This window comes from Platalea leucorodia (assembly GCF_965183815.1).
Source record: "Platalea leucorodia genome assembly, chromosome: 2".
Lineage (NCBI taxonomy): Eukaryota > Metazoa > Chordata > Aves > Pelecaniformes > Threskiornithidae > Platalea > Platalea leucorodia.
Window position 1 is genome coordinate 97,324,433 of NC_138824.1, and position 20,066 is coordinate 97,344,498.

General features: G+C 39.9%; 1 protein-coding gene across 11 annotated transcripts in view; it reads left to right on the forward strand.

Moving 5' to 3' along the window:
* The window catches only part of PRDM15 (PR/SET domain 15), a 42,153-nt gene that overhangs the window by 21,523 nt on the left and 564 nt on the right, over positions 1-20,066 (forward strand). For 8 of the 11 annotated variants that reach the window (XM_082303774.1, XM_082303776.1, XM_082303775.1 and 5 more), the window contains 15 exons: positions 92-186; positions 1,124-1,211; positions 2,627-2,794; positions 4,076-4,170; positions 5,288-5,419; positions 6,406-6,540; positions 8,463-8,626; positions 9,088-9,167; positions 9,772-9,891; positions 10,617-10,748; positions 11,245-11,328; positions 11,526-11,701; positions 12,893-12,973; positions 13,354-13,566; positions 14,072-19,831. In XM_082303774.1, coding sequence (XP_082159900.1) covers positions 92-186; positions 1,124-1,211; positions 2,627-2,794; positions 4,076-4,170; positions 5,288-5,419; positions 6,406-6,540; positions 8,463-8,626; positions 9,088-9,167; positions 9,772-9,891; positions 10,617-10,748; positions 11,245-11,328; positions 11,526-11,701; positions 12,893-12,973; positions 13,354-13,566; positions 14,072-14,548 — 2,240 coding nt within the window. In that variant the 3' untranslated portion in view covers positions 14,549-19,831. Of the gene's footprint in view, positions 1-91; positions 187-1,123; positions 1,212-2,626; positions 2,795-4,075; positions 4,171-5,287; positions 5,420-6,405; positions 6,541-8,462; positions 8,627-9,087; positions 9,168-9,771; positions 9,892-10,616; positions 10,749-11,244; positions 11,329-11,525; positions 11,702-12,892; positions 12,974-13,353; positions 13,567-14,071; positions 19,992-20,066 lie in introns of those variants that run through there. The other 3 variants (XM_082303771.1, XM_082303773.1, XM_082303770.1) reach the window with 3 other exon arrangements.

A 20,066-nucleotide genomic window follows, 5' to 3' on the forward strand; every position in this document is an offset into this window, starting at 1 on the left:
TGTGCTTTGGTTTCCCCTGTCTTGCCTGGAGTTGATTATTATATCAGTCGCTGACTACTTTTTTTTATTTTATCTTGATTGATCCCCTCAGGTGACAAACTATTTAAATGTGAGGAATGCGCAAAGCTGTTCAGCCGTAAAGAGAGCTTGAAGCAGCATGTTTCATACAAGCACAGCAGGAATGAAGTGAGTGGAAATGACTAGCGGGCTGTTTCTGAGGTTAGGTGAAAATGTACAGTGAGCTTCCAGGTGCTAGCTGGGGAGCTTGGGTGAATTATATTTGAGCGGATATCTGTGTGAATAAGTGATACAAGACTGATAGGGAGGGGTAACATCTCCTGTTAGAACAGTTGATGAATTTGCGAAGTGTGGACACGCTTTTGAGCATACAAGTCCTTTTTTGTGTCTGAATTTCCTATAGAAAGTTGTTTTCAGGCATCAGTTACAGCAAGACAAGCTGGAGTTAGCTGGACCTGCGTGATCTAGAGGTGAGATCTGACTTCAGTTTATGGTAATAAACAGGATTGTTCCAGACTTGTTTGCTTGTCCTGTTTCATTTATCCCCACCTATAGTGTCATTTAATGTGTGAACTCTCTGGGTAAAGGCTGTGTTATTAAGGGTTATGCACACATGTGTAAACCCACAGTGCTTACAGTAGCATCACCATGCCTGTTGGTGAGGGCCTTTCAGCGCTGCTGCTACATAAATATTAAACATGTCTGTAGTGGGGCCTTATCAGTGAATATGCAACCATTGCAGCTTGGCATCAAGGTCCTAAGCTCTCAGATTGCTGGCATCTGTTCTGGAGCTGGAGGATGAGTCAGATTACATCTTGCTTCTCAAAAATTTTGTCTCTGTGTTGGACCGGGGGTTATCAGGAAGACTGTTACGTACACAAAGGTGCATCGTCTACTTTTTTTCTTTTTTTTTTTAATAGAGCTCAGATGTAGGAACATGGCAGGATGATACAGCATCAGAATTTTGCATCAATGTTTATTTAAATGTCCTGTTGGAGGAAGAAAAATTGGGAGAGACAGAAAAAGTAGCTGAGATTTAGAATTTCTCTGTCAGACGTGACTTGGCTTTTTCCCCACTTAAACACTTACTGTTTGCAATCCCCAGGTTGACAATGAGTACAGATACAAGTGCACCACGTGTGAAAAGGCCTTTCGGATAGAGAGTGCATTGGAATTCCATAACTGCAGGACAGGTGAGAATGGCTAACCGTTCCACTTCCTCTGGCATCTCTACTCCGTTTGGGGAGGATGTCCACAAATCCATCTCAGCATAGAAACTACAGAAGGGGAGTAGGAATTTAAATTTTTGTCATCATCACAATAAGCAACCTGCCCCGCTTCCCTCAAAAAAACTCTTTTTGTGATAAGAAAAGTATAACCAGCAATCTGTAGAGCAACACATCCACTTACGTGTTGGGTTTTTTTAGTATCTCCTGCTCACCTGACTAATATCCTCACTGGTATTTCATTTGTATGTTCACAGACAAGCTGTCACCATCTCTGTTTAATTTTCTTTCCTGAAACTAAGTTTCACCTCATTTCTCTGAAATAGAGGAACTGGAAAGGGAGCCAGTACTATCGATAGTTTGTAGTTTTCTGGGATTACAGTTTTCTTCTGCTTTCCCATGCTTTCTTTATACTTATAGTAGTTTCTTAGATGTTTTTTTCTTAGTATCACTAGAACCTGTCCTTTTCTCCCATAGCAATCCCTTGTGGTTACTCATATTATTTATGCTGAGTGATCTTATGCTTAGAAAATGACATCCTGGTTACTTTTATGGACCCATGATAACTATCAATCGAGAATCACTGGGGTAATTGCCCCTTACAGCACCATTCAAAGTAGGTTTTCTCATTTCCTTTCAGAGGGTACAGCCTGTATAAAAACTCAGCCTTACGAAGAACGGAAAGTAATGCCAAGTAACCTCAGTATTCTGTTTATTTAAGAGCAGCGGCTCGTTTTCTCTCTGAGTTGATCAAAACGAGCAGCAGTTTTTGCTCTGCTCTTCAAGGCATCAAACTGTTACTTCTTTGTGATTGCTGCAGCACTGGCAGATTCCATCTAGAGGACCATGCTTTCATGTTCTAAGAAAAGTCTCGACTACTGGATACAAAGCACATTCCCCATAGGCCTATTGTCATGTAATGATATATTTTTGAGATTTTATACTTTCTTCTGAAGGATTCTGTACTGGCTGGTATTAGGAGCCAGTGCTGGCAGAAGTATTCCGGTGCTCAGACACAGCTGTTCATGTGATGCTGTGTTGCTGTATGTGTAGTGATTTTACCAACATTAAAAACTTGAATCAGCTGGAACAGAATCCAATCCAAACATAATTTTAATGTATGCTAGACCACAACAGAAATAGCCCATGTGAGGAAGTTACAATGCTAGGCTCCACGTTCAAGTTAGCATCATATAGATTTATTGCCTTTGAAAAAGTGGTTAAAGTCAAAGAAAAACACATGCTTTTGCATTTCCCTCCTCAATCCATATAATGATGGATTATATGTTAAAACCCAGATCTAACAAAAGAACTACCTATCTCACAAACATACAAAGCCTATTTTCATCTGTAAAGAGCTGCATGGTTTCTCTTGCTTACAGATGACAAGACATTCCAGTGTGAGATGTGTTTCAGATTCTTTTCTACAAACAGTAATCTTTCAAAACACAAGAAGAAGCATGGGGATAAGAAGTTTGCATGTGAAATCTGCAATAAGATGTTCTACCGGAAGGATGTCATGCTAGACCATCAAAGACGACACTTGGAAGGTAAGTATACTGCAGGTCAACCTAATTGTTACTCTTGAAATGGCAGTAGAGGTGGGAAGGTTAAGGAAATGATGGCTCATTAGATTCTTCTGGATGGTAGCTGTCATTTTTTTTTTTGTCAGTTACCTGATCTGGAGTAGCAGGTTTCCGCAAAGTGTGACATTTATTAAAAATAATAGTAATGGATCCTGGAGGGGAGTTGTCTAATTCTATGAAAAACTTTCTAGGAGATGCACTTACCTTTTTTTTTTTTTCCAGCCTCACATGATTGGATCCAGTGCTACTAACAGTCATGTGAAAGTTGCTTGGCTTATTATGCAGTAGTTTAGACTAGTTGATTTTAATTATATCTTTTTCTTTCCTTGAATTCTATTCTTTCTTTTTTAAAAAAAATGTTTGCTAACTTGAAAATTTGAAGGCAGAGAATTAACTTGCAGTGTACAACTGAAAGTGACTACTGTAAAAATATAGTGTAAATGGAATGCTGTGTGATGCTATCTTTAAAAATCTTGAGAATATATGAAAATGAAATTATAAGAGTTTACTGTTCAAAATCTCAAACATCTAAGGATGTTATAGGCACTCAAAGACTCTGGGAAAACTTGGGTGATGGTAGATTGCCAAAATATGTATTAAAATGCCTCTAGCGATCCAGATGATAAAAACAAAGGTGATTTTAAAAAAGCAGCCAGATTGTCTAATTTGGTGCTTTGGGCGTAGCCGACCATCACTGGCTGCTCTTGTGATTCAGACCTTGGTGTGACGAACTAGAGGACAAGGGGTTGAATGGCAATGGCAAGGCATCTCATGTTTAGCTGTCATGGAACAGCAGCAGCCCTTTTCCCTCCTGAAAGTAGCAGAGAAAGAGGTCTGAAATCCTCCTTGAGCTTTAAAGATGGTGCTAGATGGTAGCCTCTCTCCATAGAGACTGTGAGGGGGAATTTCTGGGTCAGATATCTGATCGAAGTGCCAAGGCCTACTAGATCTGCCTGTTTCCAGGTGTTGACAGTAAATGTCTGTTTTCAGACACTTTACAATTGGTGTAATAACCAATAAGCCATAATACATCACTTTGGCAGACTGCTTTTATATTCTTAAGACACCGTTTTAATTTAGAAATTATCCTTTTGTTAGCAATTAACTTCTGCATTGAGGCTCTTCCCAGTGTTTCACTCTTCTTTACAGTATTCACCTGAAAGGGCATGCAGATTGGAGTGGAAAACCATGGTTGTTTTTTTTTTGTTTTGTTTTGTTTTTTTTGATGGGGACTGTTCTGTTAAGGGGTGAGGCGTGTGAAAAGAGAAGACTTTGAGCACAGCACGGAAAACATGGTTCGCTACAAGAAGGAGCCTTCGGGGTGCCCCGTGTGTGGGAAGGTAGGCGTCTTTGCCAGCATGTGCCATGTGAAGCTCTGCATTGTAGCTCCAAGGATACTGCAGGAGTACGGTGCGCCCCTCAACCCAGCGCCTCCAAACGAGTTACCGTGGCTTAACAAGTTACTACCCGTGTATTAAACCACAGTAGCAGCCTGCTTGCGTAGGCACACAGCCTGCCAAAAGATTGAGGTAAATGACTTGCACGGAGGTACGTGCCAAGTCAGATTACCTCGCAACTCAGACAGGCACATGGTTAGTTACCAGCGAGCCCTGTCGCCCAGCCAGGATGTTACCCTTTAAACTGCCTTAGCTCCGTTATATATCCAAGCCCACTGTGGCCATGGATGGTGGGAGCTGTTAGGACAAAGATAAGAACAAAACTGAAGTTCAGGCTAGACTTTTTTTCAGGACATGTAGCTCAATGTAGAGTGTAACATGGCCACTGTGTCTGTCAGCGAACTCTCACGGCTTATGTTATTTAGAGTGAAGTTTTTCTGCCGGAATGTAAACAGCTGGAGTTGACAGTGTGCATTGGGAATAATTTTCTATTAGAAATCAAAGTAAATTCCTGACACTGTTGCATTTGGATGTTTAACACTCGTGATCTTAAGTTGCTGTTATTACAGGTACAAAGACTGGGGGTTTAACTAGTGATTTTATAAATATTTAATGATTCATGGTGCAAGGTGAACTCAAGCAACTCTTAAGCTGGTGTGTAGACCTTTGTTTTTGCTGCTTTGGATATGTTACCTATCAATGGAGGTAGATTTTGTGGATGTGTCTTTTTATAGACAGGTGGAACATTCATGATTCAAAAGACGTTGTCTAAGTATTTCTAAATCTACCCTATGTAATTCTGCTGCAGCTTTTTTGGAAGTCCACTTTGATGAATGGCCAATTTCAGTCAGTTCCTTGGAACTGTACACCTGTATTTTGCTGTGCCAGCAGTTTCTGAGGTTGCCTGCTGGCTGGATAACAGAAGCGGCTACATGTTTCTGGCCAGAATGAATAAAACAGGACAGTAAATATGTTCTGTGCTATCCACTGGATAACTTGCAAAGAACTGTAGCCCTGCTGGACATGATACAAAAACCCTTCCTTCCTTCTTTTCTTTTAGGTATTTTCATGTAGGAGCAATATGAACAAACACCTTTTAACACATGGAGACAAGAAATACACTTGTGAAATCTGTGGACGTAAATTTTTCAGGGTGGATGTGTTGAGAGATCATATTCATGTCCATTTTAAGGTATTGTGTTAATAATTTATTAGAAAAAGCATGTTACTTAGCAGACACACAAACATATCAATAAATACATTGAGACTGTTATGGCCATGTGTTCATACTGCCAACACAACAGTGGTCATGTACCCTGTGCAGTGATGTTTCTACAGCAGCCTAGCTTGAATTGTGCTCTTGATTTACCCGTGGCTCTGTTTCTACATCTGGATTGATACCGAGTATGTGGACTATCATATTTGAAGTTATTTCAGCTACCGCTGCAGAGCTCTGTTCTGAACGCTATGGGAAAGCCACCTCTGTGACCTTGGTGAATCACAGAGGCTGCTCAGTTTAAAGCCAGGAGAACAGCTGAACAGGAAGGCTGCAGACAGATGTACTGTTCCAGCTGTAGTTTGGTTGGGCTGAGGGGTTACTGTCATCCCCTCTCTTTGTGGGGGAAAAAAACAAACGAGAACTAAAATAAAACCAAGAGAACTGCCCTTTCCATGCCAGTGATTGTGATTCTCTTGTGTATGCCAGCATAATTGCCTGTGTATTGAGTTCCTTACCTGGTTTTATCAAAATGTTCTAAATCACAAAAAAAACCCCTATTAATAGTGCTTAATCCGACTCAGTTACATTTTGATGTAACTAGGTTAACACTGAATTGTAAGGAATTGAATTGAAAGGGAATTGTATCACTCAGTGGTGTGCTCATAAAGATGCCTTTATGGATGTAATACCAGTTGAGTCTCTGTTTACATTAAAGTTCCTTTTATACACAAAAACTTCAGTGTTATTTGTTTGGATAAACAGTTGTTCCTTGTTTAGTCAGGGACAGAGGAACTTTGTTTACCTGAATTGAATGAAGCAGGAGGATATTTTAAATAAATAATGTTACAGCAATTGTTAATGCAAGGCTGTCTGCATGGCAACAAAAACTGACTAGGTGTTACCTTTTGAAATAGAAGTTTAATCTATTAAAACAGAATATTCTTTCCCACCCTACACAGGACATAGCGCTAATGGATGATCACCAGAGAGAAGAGTTCATTGGTAAAATTGGAATCTCATCAGAGGAAAACGATGACAACTCTGATGAAAGTGCAGATTCTGAGCCTCACAAGTATAGCTGCAAAAGGTGCCAGGTAGCTTTAAATACTTTCAAATTAACTTGTTTTGGGATGGGGGGAGGGAGTGGAGATGTCTATAAATCATTCAGAATTTTAAATAACATTAAGGGTTCACAAAGAGAAGGCCAGTCCACAGGTCTGCTCTCTTGTGCAGTGCTTGTTACCACTAATCTATGAAGTGATGCTATTCTACAAGACTTTAGGTGGCGTTCTGTAAGGTGAATGCTAAACACTTAAAAAGAGAAATACACACACGTACGCTTACATGTGTGCAACGAAGCAAGCAAAACTGGAGGAAGAAACAATAAAGGAACATTCAAATCTTACACTACCTTTTAATTATGTGCAAATTAAAATTGTTACAGCGTTTCTGAATGATGCAGTCCACAAGCTGATTAATTTCGATGAGATCAGGTGGTCCTCTAGTGGATATCCAGTTTGGAGGATTAAGACTGTTGCTTATGTTCAGTGTGACTGCTTATTCTTGGCCTACTCTATTACTAAAAGGGTGGCATTAGAAGTACTGCTGGAACATATTTTACTCACTTGTCAGCTGAGAGAGGAAGGCTTTTTAAACCTCTTACTGCATGGCTTTTGCCATTTTGTAAAGAAGTAATGGGGAAGAACGGGGTCCTTAAGGCCTGTTGGGATTCTGTGCCCTTACTGGGTGAGCACACTGCTGGGGTGGGGGGGATGCAAAAGCAATCAGTGAGAACAGCAAAACTGGCCAAACTGACATAGGGACAGGGGAGTGTTGGTAGGTGAGCCACTGACTTGGCCCCTGGAAATCAGAGCTTATTTCACAGTCTGCCCTTAATGTGGTGAAAGTGCTTAGCTTATCTTCATTTTAAAGACATGGAGATAATAATACTTCAGTTTTCTGTTCTTACCTGTGAACTGGTTTTAAGTGCAAACTGATTTGAAGCTTATGTCAGTAAGCATAAGATGACGTGGTATCACAGCAGTTAATCACGTGCTTGCTTTCAATGTGGTAATTATAACACCTGACACTTAATGGGTACATATAAAATTGTATGCTTCCAAATGAGGGCAATTGTGCCATTCAAATTAGAAAGCTCTTTTTGGAAGCTGGCTTTTTTAGCGCTTTTGCACATGTTTGTGAAGCAAACAGTTGTGTAAGGAAGGCAGCAGCTGTGGAAAATGAACATTACCTGTGATGAGATGGGGAGGCTCTTTTTGGCTGAAAATATCTGTTCATGCATTCCTATGGGAGAACAACATACAAATGAGTCTCAGTGAAATATCTCTTCTGAGCCCTTAAGAATCTCTCTCTCTATTTTTTTTCTCATCCCAAAGTACACCTTCACCAAGCTGTGCAGTGCTATCAGAAGTACTCTGACTAGTTCCAAAATTGGAGGAAAAGATCATGTCATTATGGCACTTTGCCCTAATATGTTGGAGCATACATGTGTATGCAGGGTTACTTAGCCCAGGGAGCTAAGTAGCAGAGTACCTGTCTATCGTAGTTGTAGCACTTCCAGGAGCTGAGCTAGAATCACTGTTGTGCAATCCCTAGAAATAACAACTCTTCTGGAGCCAGTGCCAAAGCTTACTGTGCAGACTAGAGCTTACCATGCCCCTAGAGCCCAAAAGACATTTTTTCCATCTGTGGCGTCCTTGCTTTGACAGCTAGTGGAGGTTAAACGTGGCTCTGTTCAAGGCTGTTCCTTAGTGCACAAATAATTGGAGGTTCTCTGTGCAGTGTAAGAAGCAGAAGTACCGTCTCAAGCTAGTGTGCTTGTAATGGCCAGAAAGGTTCAGGCCTAAATCCAGCTTTCACAGATGTTTCATCTAGTGATACACAGGATATCTATGTCTGCTAGCTCTGACTCTAGATCCTGGTAATGTGTTACTAGATCGTTGCTGTTCCCGAGGCCTTTTTTTTGCCTTTCATTCCCTATTGGTTCTTTCCACAGTTGACTTTCGGCAGAGGGAAGGAGTACCTGAAGCACATAATGGACGTGCACAAGGAGAAAGGCTACGGCTGTAGCATTTGTAACAGACGTTTTGCCTTGAAGGCAACTTACCATGCACACATGGTCATTCATCGGGAGAACCTGCCTGATCCTAACGTGCAGAAGTAAGATGACATGTTGGACTGATAAGAGGAGCTATCTTTCTGAAGTTACAGTGGCTCTGCCACCTGATGCTTTTACAGAATTGGGCTGTACTAAAGTATCTGAAACTGTATAATGGGTATTAAAATGTTTATTAAAAGCTTGAAATATATATCACTAATGATTCACTTCACACAGATGATTAGTCAACAGCCTCCCAGTTTGGGCTCTGTAAAGTATAAATTTATTATTTTGGCAAATATTTTTTAAAAACTCTGATTTGAGGATATAGCAATGCCAGACTGCTCCAAGCTTGCAGTGAACTTATGGGTTTCTTAAGGCTCATTTTAAAAATGGGTTTACGTTTCAAGGAAATTTTATAGTAATTAATATTACTAAATGAAATACAGTTGCTGGCAGAGATGCCTGAAAACCACCTCTGTCTCAAGAAAAGAATCACAGTTTTTGGTCTCTTTGGTTTCAGATACATCCATCCATGTGAAATCTGTGGAAGGATTTTTAACAGTATAGGAAATCTGGAAAGACATAAGCTTATACATACAGGTAAAAATGTTGTGTTTCTTTATTATTATCAATATTAAAAAGAAATTTCTGTTGCCAGTGCCTGCCTTATTTTTTTCAGGAGGAAATAAGTTATGGGTTTTTATTGTAAGTTACAATAAGATAAATGTTACATTTATGCTTTTAGGGTAGACCGGTTTTCTAAAGCAGGTAGTATTAATGAAAATATTTGGTCTAGGCACACAATCCAGATTCCTAGTTAATGTGATGCAGGATTCACCTGCTAAAAATCCTAATTCTGTATTCTGTTCTTCCCCAAATTCTTATCCATGCCACCTTCTCACCATTACACAGGCTGAATACTGCTATTGCAAAATCATTTTTAACAGCTCATTATTATTTCATGCTATTCAGTATTTTCCTACCTCAGGCTTTATCTTTTTTTTCCGATCTCACATAAAAAGCCAGCTTTTCTCTCTTTCCAAAGTCTTCTAATTTAGTTTGGGCTACAATATGCATGAAGGATGTGGTTGACAACACAGGTGGACTGTTGCCCTCTAATTCACCAGTTTAGTCAGTTTTTAGGAGATGCACATTTTTCATTAACATTTTTTTGTTTATGTTGTCTTTTAAATTTATTTTTAAGGTGTAAAAAGTCATGCTTGTGAGCAATGTGGCAAATCATTTGCTAGAAAAGACATGTTAAAAGAACATATGCGAGTCCATGATAATATCCGAGAATACTTGTGTGCAGAATGTGGCAAAGGTATGTCTAATGCCTTGTTTTCCATTAATTGTGATACTGAATAGCAGGTGAATATCTGAATTAAAACTACTTCCATTCTTAGAATATTGGGAAGGTCCTCGGAGTGCTGTAAATCCTGCATTTTTGAGAGGCAGAAACTGTATTGATCAGGAGCCTTATGGCTACATAAACTACCCCTAATTTTATACAGTTTAGTTTCCTGGCCTGCAAGACAAAACTGATTTTCATAAAATTTGCTTCTGTCAGATTGAGGAGTGCTTGCCTGACTGAGTTCCGGTGCATTTGCAGCACAAAAGTGAATTCAAGTTAATTTTTTCATTCTAGGCTGTTTTCAGGCTTAAGAAATAGAGCGATTTCTCTCTGTAAGAGCCTTAAGAGTCAAAGTTGCTTTGGCTTTTTGAATTGTTTGCATTATAACTTGAACAAATCTGAACTGGTATTTTAGTGGAAGGCAGTAAGTCTGACATCTCTAATGATGTTTTGTCTTTGCTTGTCCCTGCTGTTTTGCTGTTTCCTCAGTGGTTACTCAGATGTTTTCCAGAGCTTTTTCCTGGAATTAAAATAATAATGATAATGTGCACTGCTACCTAAACAATTAAAAATATGCAGTTGTGGACACGCAGCAAATATAATCTTGGAGCTCTTGGCTAACATGATCATCCTGAGTTCTCCTCTGAAGGTGGGAGCAATGGACTAATTGTCATGCTGTACCTTTTGTCTCACAGGAATGAAGACAAAACATGCACTTCGTCACCACATGAAACTTCACAAAGGGATTAAAGAATATGAATGCAAGGAATGTCACCGAAAATTTGCACAGAAAGTCAACATGCTGAAGCATTACAAAAGACACACGGGTGAGGTCTCTAAAGATGTACTAAACTTGCACTGAATCAGTTAAATGCTTCCTGAGAGAACTCTTATCTAGAACAGTGAGAGAGTATGAGGAACACTAATTAAAAAATATGCATATTCTGCTTTTTTTGAAAAGTGAGATTTTTGTCCTTTCATCAGCCAAGACCACCTGTTATACAGTTAAGATATATAGTTTAGTTGGTTTCATGTTTTGCTTTTTTAAGAGAGGTTGTTTTGGTCTAGGGTAGATCTAGAGCTTTGGTTTTAAGTTAGTCTTCAGGTTCTCATTTGCCAAAACAAAATTTTACCTCCCATATCAATTTCTGTTGGATTCATTTTCTGCCAGATATAGTGGCATGGCTAAAAACAGCTGGTGAAGCTGGGCTTCTACTTGTCTGGCTGTGATTTTTTTTTTTTTTTTAAATAATATGAGACTCAGAATTGTGCCAGATACCTTAGACTGTTTTCACTCCGATGCTAAATGTTCTCTTCATGCAGGAATCAAAGATTTCATGTGTGAGCTCTGTGGCAAGACGTTTAGTGAAAGAAATACAATGGAGACTCATAAGTTGATTCATACAGGTAAGTCCTCTAAAAAACAGTATCCGAAGACAGCGTCTTGATTTTGTTCCTAGGCTTGCTTTAGACTTGCCAGTCTTGGAACTAGTGTTACACGTCATGTTACCAATGTAAAATTGTTCCTCTTGTTGAGATATGGACAACACGGTACTCATCTTTGGGGGCTGTTGCTAACAGTGTTTCCTTCCATCTGCCACCAGTAGGAAAACAGTGGACATGTTCAGTCTGTGATAAGAAATATGTCACTGATTACATGCTACAGAAGCACATCCAGCTCACACATGATAAGGTAGAAGCCCAGAGCTGTCAGCTGTGTGGGACAAAGGTTTCTACCAGAGCATCCATGAGTCGACATATGAGGCGTAAACATCCAGAGGTGAGTTAGTTTGGCAGGTAGATTGTGGGGTTGTTTGGGTTTGACTTTTTACTTTTTTTTAAAAGAAAGTTTATGGCCTTCAGTGATTTGAAAGGATTACTTATTTTTTTCTCTCTCTCTTTTTTCTGTTCTTTTGGGGCCAATTTTAGGTGGTGTCTGTTAAGCATGCACTTAACTGAATCAGCCCTTTCATTATGTTATGTTTCGGTAATAAACATATCTGATTGTCCCTAAAAATGAAGTTCTTCTGATTATTTAAATCCCTTTTCTTTTTCTGCCTCGTCTTAAATGTATATTTTTTCATGTTTTGTCTTCATCCACTAGTGAGTATAATTGATTCTTTTTCCCCCATTGTGTTCTCTGTATTCAGAAGTGATCTGAAAGAGGTGGTAAATAGAGAGGTGATGGCAGCATCTGCTGATGATACAAAATTATTCTTAGTATTAAAGATGAATGCTGACTGCAGAGAATCTGGATTAGAGGGATGTTTTGTCTGACCCCAACAGGGCTTTTTCTGTGTCCTAAATTTATGAATAGCTATTGAGTTTCTCCTCAGCATTTCTTGTTTAGGTTGACTAAGGCTTGTTGGTTCCCTTTGAGGCTTTTTTTTTTTTTTTTTTTTTTTTTTTTAAAAATACCAATTTATCATTAGTGTTGCTTTGCCGTGAATATTTTTTTATCATGATGACTGGAAAGGATGTCAACAAAAAGCTTTGTCTATTGATTTTTGGATTAAAATTGCAGCTAAATATCTTCAATGCAGAGGGCAATTTGTCTCTGTTTTTTGATAAGCTGAGATGTATAGATTCAGCTGAAAATAATGGAGTAGGACAGAGTTGATAGGTTTATAAATAGAAATGCTAAAATAATAATTTTTTTTTCAAACACACCTTCTGTCTTCTGTAGAATTCATCACTTCCCACTGGGTTGTGTTCTGTCTAGAATATGAAAATAAACAAATTCTTGTTGTTGTCTTGAAACTTTGCTGGTTTTCAGCAGGAAGGAAAAGATTATATGCCAAAAGGTTATTTAAAAAAGAGCCATGGTTAAACCCCTTGTGTTAAATGATATGTGTAAAATGTTAGATTACATCATTTTTGCTTTGTGACAGGATTTATTAGGGCAATGCTGTATTGTTTGACTGTGGTACGCACTGCTGCAGCTCACCAGCTGATACCTCTTTGTCTACAGATTCTTTCGGTGAGGATTGATGATTTAGAGCAGCTGCCAGAGACAACTACCATTGATGCCTCCTCAATTGGGATTGTTCAGGTAAATTCGTCATTGCAGAATTCTGGTGGCAGCTAGGTTCCAGGCCTACTGGAGGGTGAGGTGGGGACATTGCTTTTTTTGGTACATAACATAGCTGGGCACAGGCTGATGAGCAAGGAATGTGCTTTTTTAGAGAGTCAGCCCCAGCTTAACATGTATAAGCAGATGCAAGCTGTTGATCTGTTCTGTGGTATAATATGGGTGCTGGTAAAACGCAGGTAATTACAGGGTGAGGTCTCATTCCCTGAAATCAGGTTTTTGATAAAGTTTGTTTCTTCACGTGAGAATCGACAGTAAACCAACTTCAGGGGATAGCCTCTTACTTGGAACTTCACTAGGCAAAATGACTTGATGTTTTGTATGGAAATGTGTTGCTCCAGCCGGAATTAGCCTTGGAACAGGGAGAATTACCAGAAGGGAAACAGCATATGAAAGCTCCTAAACGTGGCCAGAAACGAAAACAGAAGTCCGGTGAGGAGGAGGAAGCTCAAGTGCCTGAGGACCCTGCCTTCAGTGAATACACAGAGAAGGAAGGTGAATTCACAGGGAATGTTGGAGATGAGACTAATTCAGCTGTACAGAGCATCCAGCAGGTGAGCTCCAGTAGCAGGGTGATGGGTAGCAGGCATTGCTTAGAGGGATAACCCTTCTTTTTTCCTAATAGCAAACACAAAAGAGTGATCAGGACATTTAGAACTAATTTGATAAATTGTGGTAATACGAAGATGAATAGAGACTTTAAAAAAACAAGGAGCTGGACCAGTAAGCTCCTCATGATTGTTTTCATTTCCTTTGGTGTTACCATCTCGTCGTTTGCCAGATACCACTAACTGGCTGAAGCTGTGACTAAAAGTGTGAAAGTTAATTCAGCTGCTTGTTTTGAATGTTGCCTATGCCTCCCTCCCATTACCTTCTTATTTCCATATGTGGAAGTTGTTATATTCCAAGCTTTCTATGTTCCCCTCTGTGCGTATGACTTCTCTTGCTGGCAGTAGCAACATGTGACCCATCAGCACTCAGGTGGTCTTTCTTGATGCTTGATGTTTGGTAGTCAGCTGCCAGATATAAGGTTGAGGTTACTGTTCTCTTTTTCCTCAGGTGGTGGTGACCCTTGGCGACCCAAATGTCACGGCCCCTTCCAGTTCTGTCGGGCTGACAAATATCACTGTTACCCCCATTACGACGGCAGCTGGAACCCAGTTCACAAACCTCCAGCCAGTGGCTGTGGGCCATCTGACTGCACCTGAACGCCAGTTACAGCTGGACAACTCAATTCTCACCGTGACGTTTGACACCGTTAGTGGTTCCGCCATGCTGCACAACCGCCAAAATGACATTCAGATCCAGCCGCAGCCAGAGGCAGCCAATCCTCAGTCTGTGGCCCATTTTATAAACCTGACCACCTTAGTGAACTCCATTGCTCCTCTAGGGAACCAGATAACGGAACAGCATCCTCTGACATGGAGGTCAGTGCCTCAGACTGATGTCTTGCAGCCCCAGGCACAGCCAACGCAACAGCAGTCAGGACAGCAACAGGTTCAAACAGAGCAACAACAACAGATGTATAGCTACTAATTTATACTTTGAAAAGTTCTGAAATGGACAGTACCTAAGAGACAAAAACACACAGACGTGTGGAAAACTTCTAATAGGATTGTTTGCTGGATACCAAACAGAGGTGGGAAAAAGTTTATACAATGAAATGTAAACTAAAATTGGCATAGCACCCTGCAACACCCTAATCTCGAGATTCTCACGCTGTCTCTAGACCTTGTGCTGTCTTAAAAAAAAAAGGAAAAAAAAATCTCACCATAAATTTAACACCCCCTTGCACTGTGTATTTTGTGCAGTAAGACTGAGATTTGACAGGAGCATCATAATGCATCTTAACCAAAGCAGGGAAACCCTAAATCTTATGACACTGGTGATTTACAAAACCCTTTCAGCCATACCATGTCACTTCTTTCCAGTCTGGAAATTACATATGAAGACCTTGTTCACAGTGAGGTGGAATGTACTTGTGGTCAGCTGGTAGAGACTGAAATGTAAAGACACAAATGAGCAAAACAATAATTGTCTTGTTTTTTCTCTTCTTTAGGCCTTGTATCTAACAACATTGGTAAAGTAGGTGGAGGTTGGGGCTTTGGGGTGGGGATGAGTGTGGTGTGGAAGAAAATATACCAATTTCACAAAATATTTCCATTTTAGTCATGGGAAAAACCCTGTACCCATAACACAGTGTTAGTGCTACTTGAATCAGATAGCTGGTCTAATGCTAAGGCAACTTTTATGGTCTTCTAGTCAAGTTTGAATCAAACCAGTTATGAACTGAAAAAAGAATGTGATAAAGTTTTATGTAATTTTTCAAAACTGCTCTTTCAATCTTGCTTTTAGCTAATAGGCCTGAAGAGCAATCAGTCCCCTTGATCAAGTTCAGGATGTGAATTTTTTTTCAATTAGTCTTCTTTCATCATGTAATAAACATTTGAGAAAGCATTCTTTTTATATATATATACACACACACATATATATATATAGCCTTTGTACTTTACTGTGTGTTCCTGGTGAGTATTTGTGTGAAAAACACTGTTATCAATATGATGCATTAATTTTTTCATCCCCATATTGCCCTTACAGAAATAATGTATGGATTCTATTCCTTCTGTTTCCAAAACTATTTCCAAAATTCATAGCCACACAAGGTTGTGTGAAATGGAAGAAAAAAGAATGTCTGAAGCATATTCTGCCACGTGGAGGCAGTATGCCCTAGCGTATAATGGGCAAGGTTTGCATGACTATCCGGGATATAAATAGTGGGTTGGGTCACATACATCATTGCTGGTATTACACTTTCATTCCATTCTCCATACATTGATGTGCAGTCTGGACTTTTGCATGTCAAGAAGGTAGTATCTTTCCCACAGAGAAAAAGCAGCTGATATCAAAAAGGAATAAACTAAAAAAAAAATGTTGCTGCCTGGAATCCTGAAAGGCAAATCTGTCCTTCCAGCTGTGGCTGAAGAACAAGGTCCTTTGGGGCAGCAGACTGAGCCACAGAACTGTGCTAAAGGTTTTTGCTGAAGATAAAGCAGCTGCTGTGTTTGACAGTGAAGATAGATTGATGGTTGTAAAAATCCTGTCTGTGCCTATCGTATTTATGAAAACGTTCTATGTATTAGCAAAAATATGAGTAGGAGTGACTTCAGCTTTGAAAGTCTGTATTAACATGGACTACTTGACCCCTAAAGGATGCCTTATAATCTCTACAACAAATTATTCCAAAGTATAGATGTCTGGGTATTAAAATTAACCTCCAATGGTTTTCTTGGTGCCATAGCCGTATCCAGAGGCTCGCTATGTTAGGCTCTGTGTAAAGCTTAGTTGCAAGAGGACATGTATAGGAAAGGGGTTTCTGGTGACAGATTTTTTGTGTCAGAGGAGCAGAACTACTTTTCTGTAAATGTCAGCAAGCCTATAAAATGCATCGGAGGGACCTATATTTGATGGGACAAGGATACATTATCAGAAAGAGAAAATATTTTACGGGTGTGGGAAAGAGAATTTTTCATTCCCTAGCCCCTTCTGTCTTCCTCAGATCCTTTTCACACAATACCATGATTTTAATGGTAATTTTACTAGGCTCCTGTAATTTTCTTAGGCTCCCAGTATCCTGAGAAGTACAGTTTTATGCCCCTCAGTCACCTGGATTATTTCACCACTGGCTTGAGCCAGTTAAGTTTCTCTTCAGCTGTCCTGTCCACAAATTCTTCCCCTTCACACCAAACCCACTGGTCAAGAGGAAGCTAGGTTTTATTTATGAAATATGTTGTTTATGTACTTGAAAGTACTTGAATTTTTTTTTTCCTGTGTTTGGTGCCTAATTGGTAAAGGTACGTTATCTTTTGGCAGGGTACTTTGGAGGGGAAAAAAAAAGTGGGGGGGAAGGAAAGCAAATGTAGAGGTCCTAGGTCAAGTTGTTACGGTAAATAAAAGATGGCTAACATCTAAAAAAATCCATATATATATATACATACACACACACACGGAGGGTTACAGTGCTGCATATAGAGTTTCTAGAAGATGAGGGTTTTGTTTAGACGTGTAAATGGTGATTAAGCTTTTAAGTGGGAAAGAAGAGGTTTTTTTGCCTTAGCTGCAGAGTACATCTGCACTATGTTAATACTACTGATAGTAGCATTCATGATGCATTGAATCAACCTGAGCAATTTTAACATAGGTAATTGCCTATTTGATAAGAATTGCATATGGAGGTAATCAACCATTATGGAGACCTCTCTGACTTCACAAAACCTCTTTATACCAACATGATCCTCTGGTATTCTGCACTCTCACGCTGCTGAGCATCCCTCCCACGCTAACTGGCCTGCATAATTCCATCCAGGCAAGTTAGCATCTTACCTTTCTGATAATGATTGATTCTAGCGGATTTGAAAAGGAATGATCGCGCAATAAAGGCTTGCATGTTGGTGGTCACATAGAAATGTCTCTCTTCAGTCTCTCAGTATCTCCAAAATCATAGAATCATACAACAGCCCAGGTTGGAAGGGACCTCGAAAGATCATCTGGTCCAACTGTTTTTGGGAAAGGGAGCCTAGATGAGATTATCTAGCACCCTGTCCAATTCCACCTTTAAAACCTCCAGTGACAGGGACTCTACCATGTCCCCGGCGAGGTTGTTCCAGTGGATGATTGTTCTTACTGTAAAAATTATCTTATATAATATTCTGCTTCAGGAGGGAAAAATACAACCACTGGAAAGGCTTTGACTAGGCCAGGCAATAGAAAGTTCTCTAAACGCTAATCTTCTCAGAGCACTCCTTTTAGAAATGATCTTGACTTTCCCTGCAACCATTGCTATGGTACCTCATCATCTCTCAGCCTGATTTTATTATTACTACTGTTACTAACATCCCTATGAGAGCACAACTGTATCTTGGGTGTGCTGCAACATGAAAAATTTCAAAACAAATTATTTTGTTTGGTTTTGTTTCAAACAAACTATTTTGTTTGGAGACGTTGGAAATTGATGCCTGTTCAGACAGAGCTTACCTTGGACAAGCAGTGGCTGCCAGCTGCTCTCCCAACTAAGCCTTTTTCAGATGAATACCAAAGTTATACTGATGCCGTTTCAAACTGCACAAGAAATAAAACTATGTAAGGGATGTGCAATCTAAATTTCCTTTCTCAATTTGTTACTAGCCTTTTCAGCTATAGGATGTGAAGGTTGTTTTCAGCCATGTGTTGGAGATTTTGCATAACAACTGTTCAGTAACAAACTGGAATTACTTTGAGCCAAAGGAGTGATGTTGTGTAGTGTTCTGTGTATTGTCATTGTTTATTGCTAAGATTATTATTTAATTGAATGCTGTCTGTGGCACATGGGCTCTGAAGTAAAGGAACATCAAGGTACAGAACCCTTTCTCTACCAGTGTTACTCTCTTCTGTTCCTTAATTAACTCATCAAACATTTTTTTCTTCAAATCACGTAGACTTGCTTCAAAAGCGGTAAGCTTAATCGTTATCCCATAGAACTTTGTACACCCCACAATATACAGAAACATGGGGTAGCATTCTAAAACGTTTATTCTATAGCTTGTTACTGGGTAATAACAGAAAGCAGAGGAGATTGAATTTTCTTGGCTATGGTCTGCGCTGAGTTCTCTCAGGAAAACCTACTGTGTCAAGTGCTATTACGCTCTCTAAAATGAAAATTTTCTTTTTAGATGTGCCAGTATGAAAAGTGAGTATTTTTGCAGAAACCAACCAGTCAGTCTCCTACCAATCTAAGCAGCTACGTTTCTGTACCTTTTTATTGTTCCAGAAATTGTTTGAAGTTAACAGCCAGGTAACAGTTGAATGTATTTCTAGAACTGAATTTTCTGTCCGTTTGTCAGAGTGATTTGCTCATGTTCTGCATGCACGAAGATGCCTGAATGTCTCATCTTGAAAACTAGGAGTGGAAAAAATACCATACATCCAGATGATAATCCTAAAAACTATAGGTACTATATGGAAATGGATGGGGTAAATAGCTTTGTTAGTACTGCTTTGTGAATTCTTGTTCAGTAATGAGATTTCCTTGGTGCTATTTAAAGTAATAATGTCACGCCTTCTAATTACTTTTGGCCTTACATTTATTATTGATATAGGCATACCTGTTGGAAAATCTTTAACCCTTTGTATTTTTCGCATGCCTTTTCACGGTGGTTATGTGTTGGCCTCATCCGGTGCAAAGGGAGAAGGAAACGCATCGGAGGAGGATGCTGCTGATCCACACCACGATGCACAGCAAAGCTCTGCTTGAAGTAGTTTTGGAGACAGACGGCGCAGCCAAGTGACTTGCATCTGTGAGATTAGTTACCAAGGCTAGTTTTCGCATAAGGGCTTTTGCCCTATAGCAAACCCAAAGTGTCTTGTTGGCAACAGGAGAAAGGAAAAAAGTATTTCCATCATGTTTGTCTTCAACTCATCTTAGAGTGATCTTCTTCAGTACTGAGATGCTACTATGATATTTGCACTGTATATGGCAAGAAGCCGTCACATTTTCTTGATTAAAAATGTTGGAACACTGTAAAAAGCCAGAGGTACTTCACCACACAGTGTAACCATGGTTGGAAAATATGTTCCTTGCTCTAAAATGCTTTGAGAAACCTGTTCTGGATTTATTTTCCCTCCTGGGTGCTGAAGCGCTGTTCTGCATGTGTCCTGCTGCCAGCTACAAAGCGCACAGTTCAGTTCAGACGGGAACTGGGCACAGAGAGCCCCCGCAGTACAGCCCAGCAGGGGCTGACGGGTTGGATGGCTGCTCTGGAGAGTCCCAGCTCGCCGCTGCTGAACGTAAGTTCCCAGCAGCTGAGCTGAAAGGGGCAGAGCCGGTGGGCTTCGAGTGGGGCAGGGAAGGCGAGGCTTGTCCAGGAGACTTCAGTCTCGCCCCTAGAGTCAGGATTTCATCAACATTTGTCATGTAATGCTCTTTGCTTTCTGCCTTACCCATGATCTGTTTTGACCAGTTACAGTGCCTGGTTAGTTGCTAATGCTTTTGAAAAGCCGGCTGTTAGTTGCAATGGCTGTT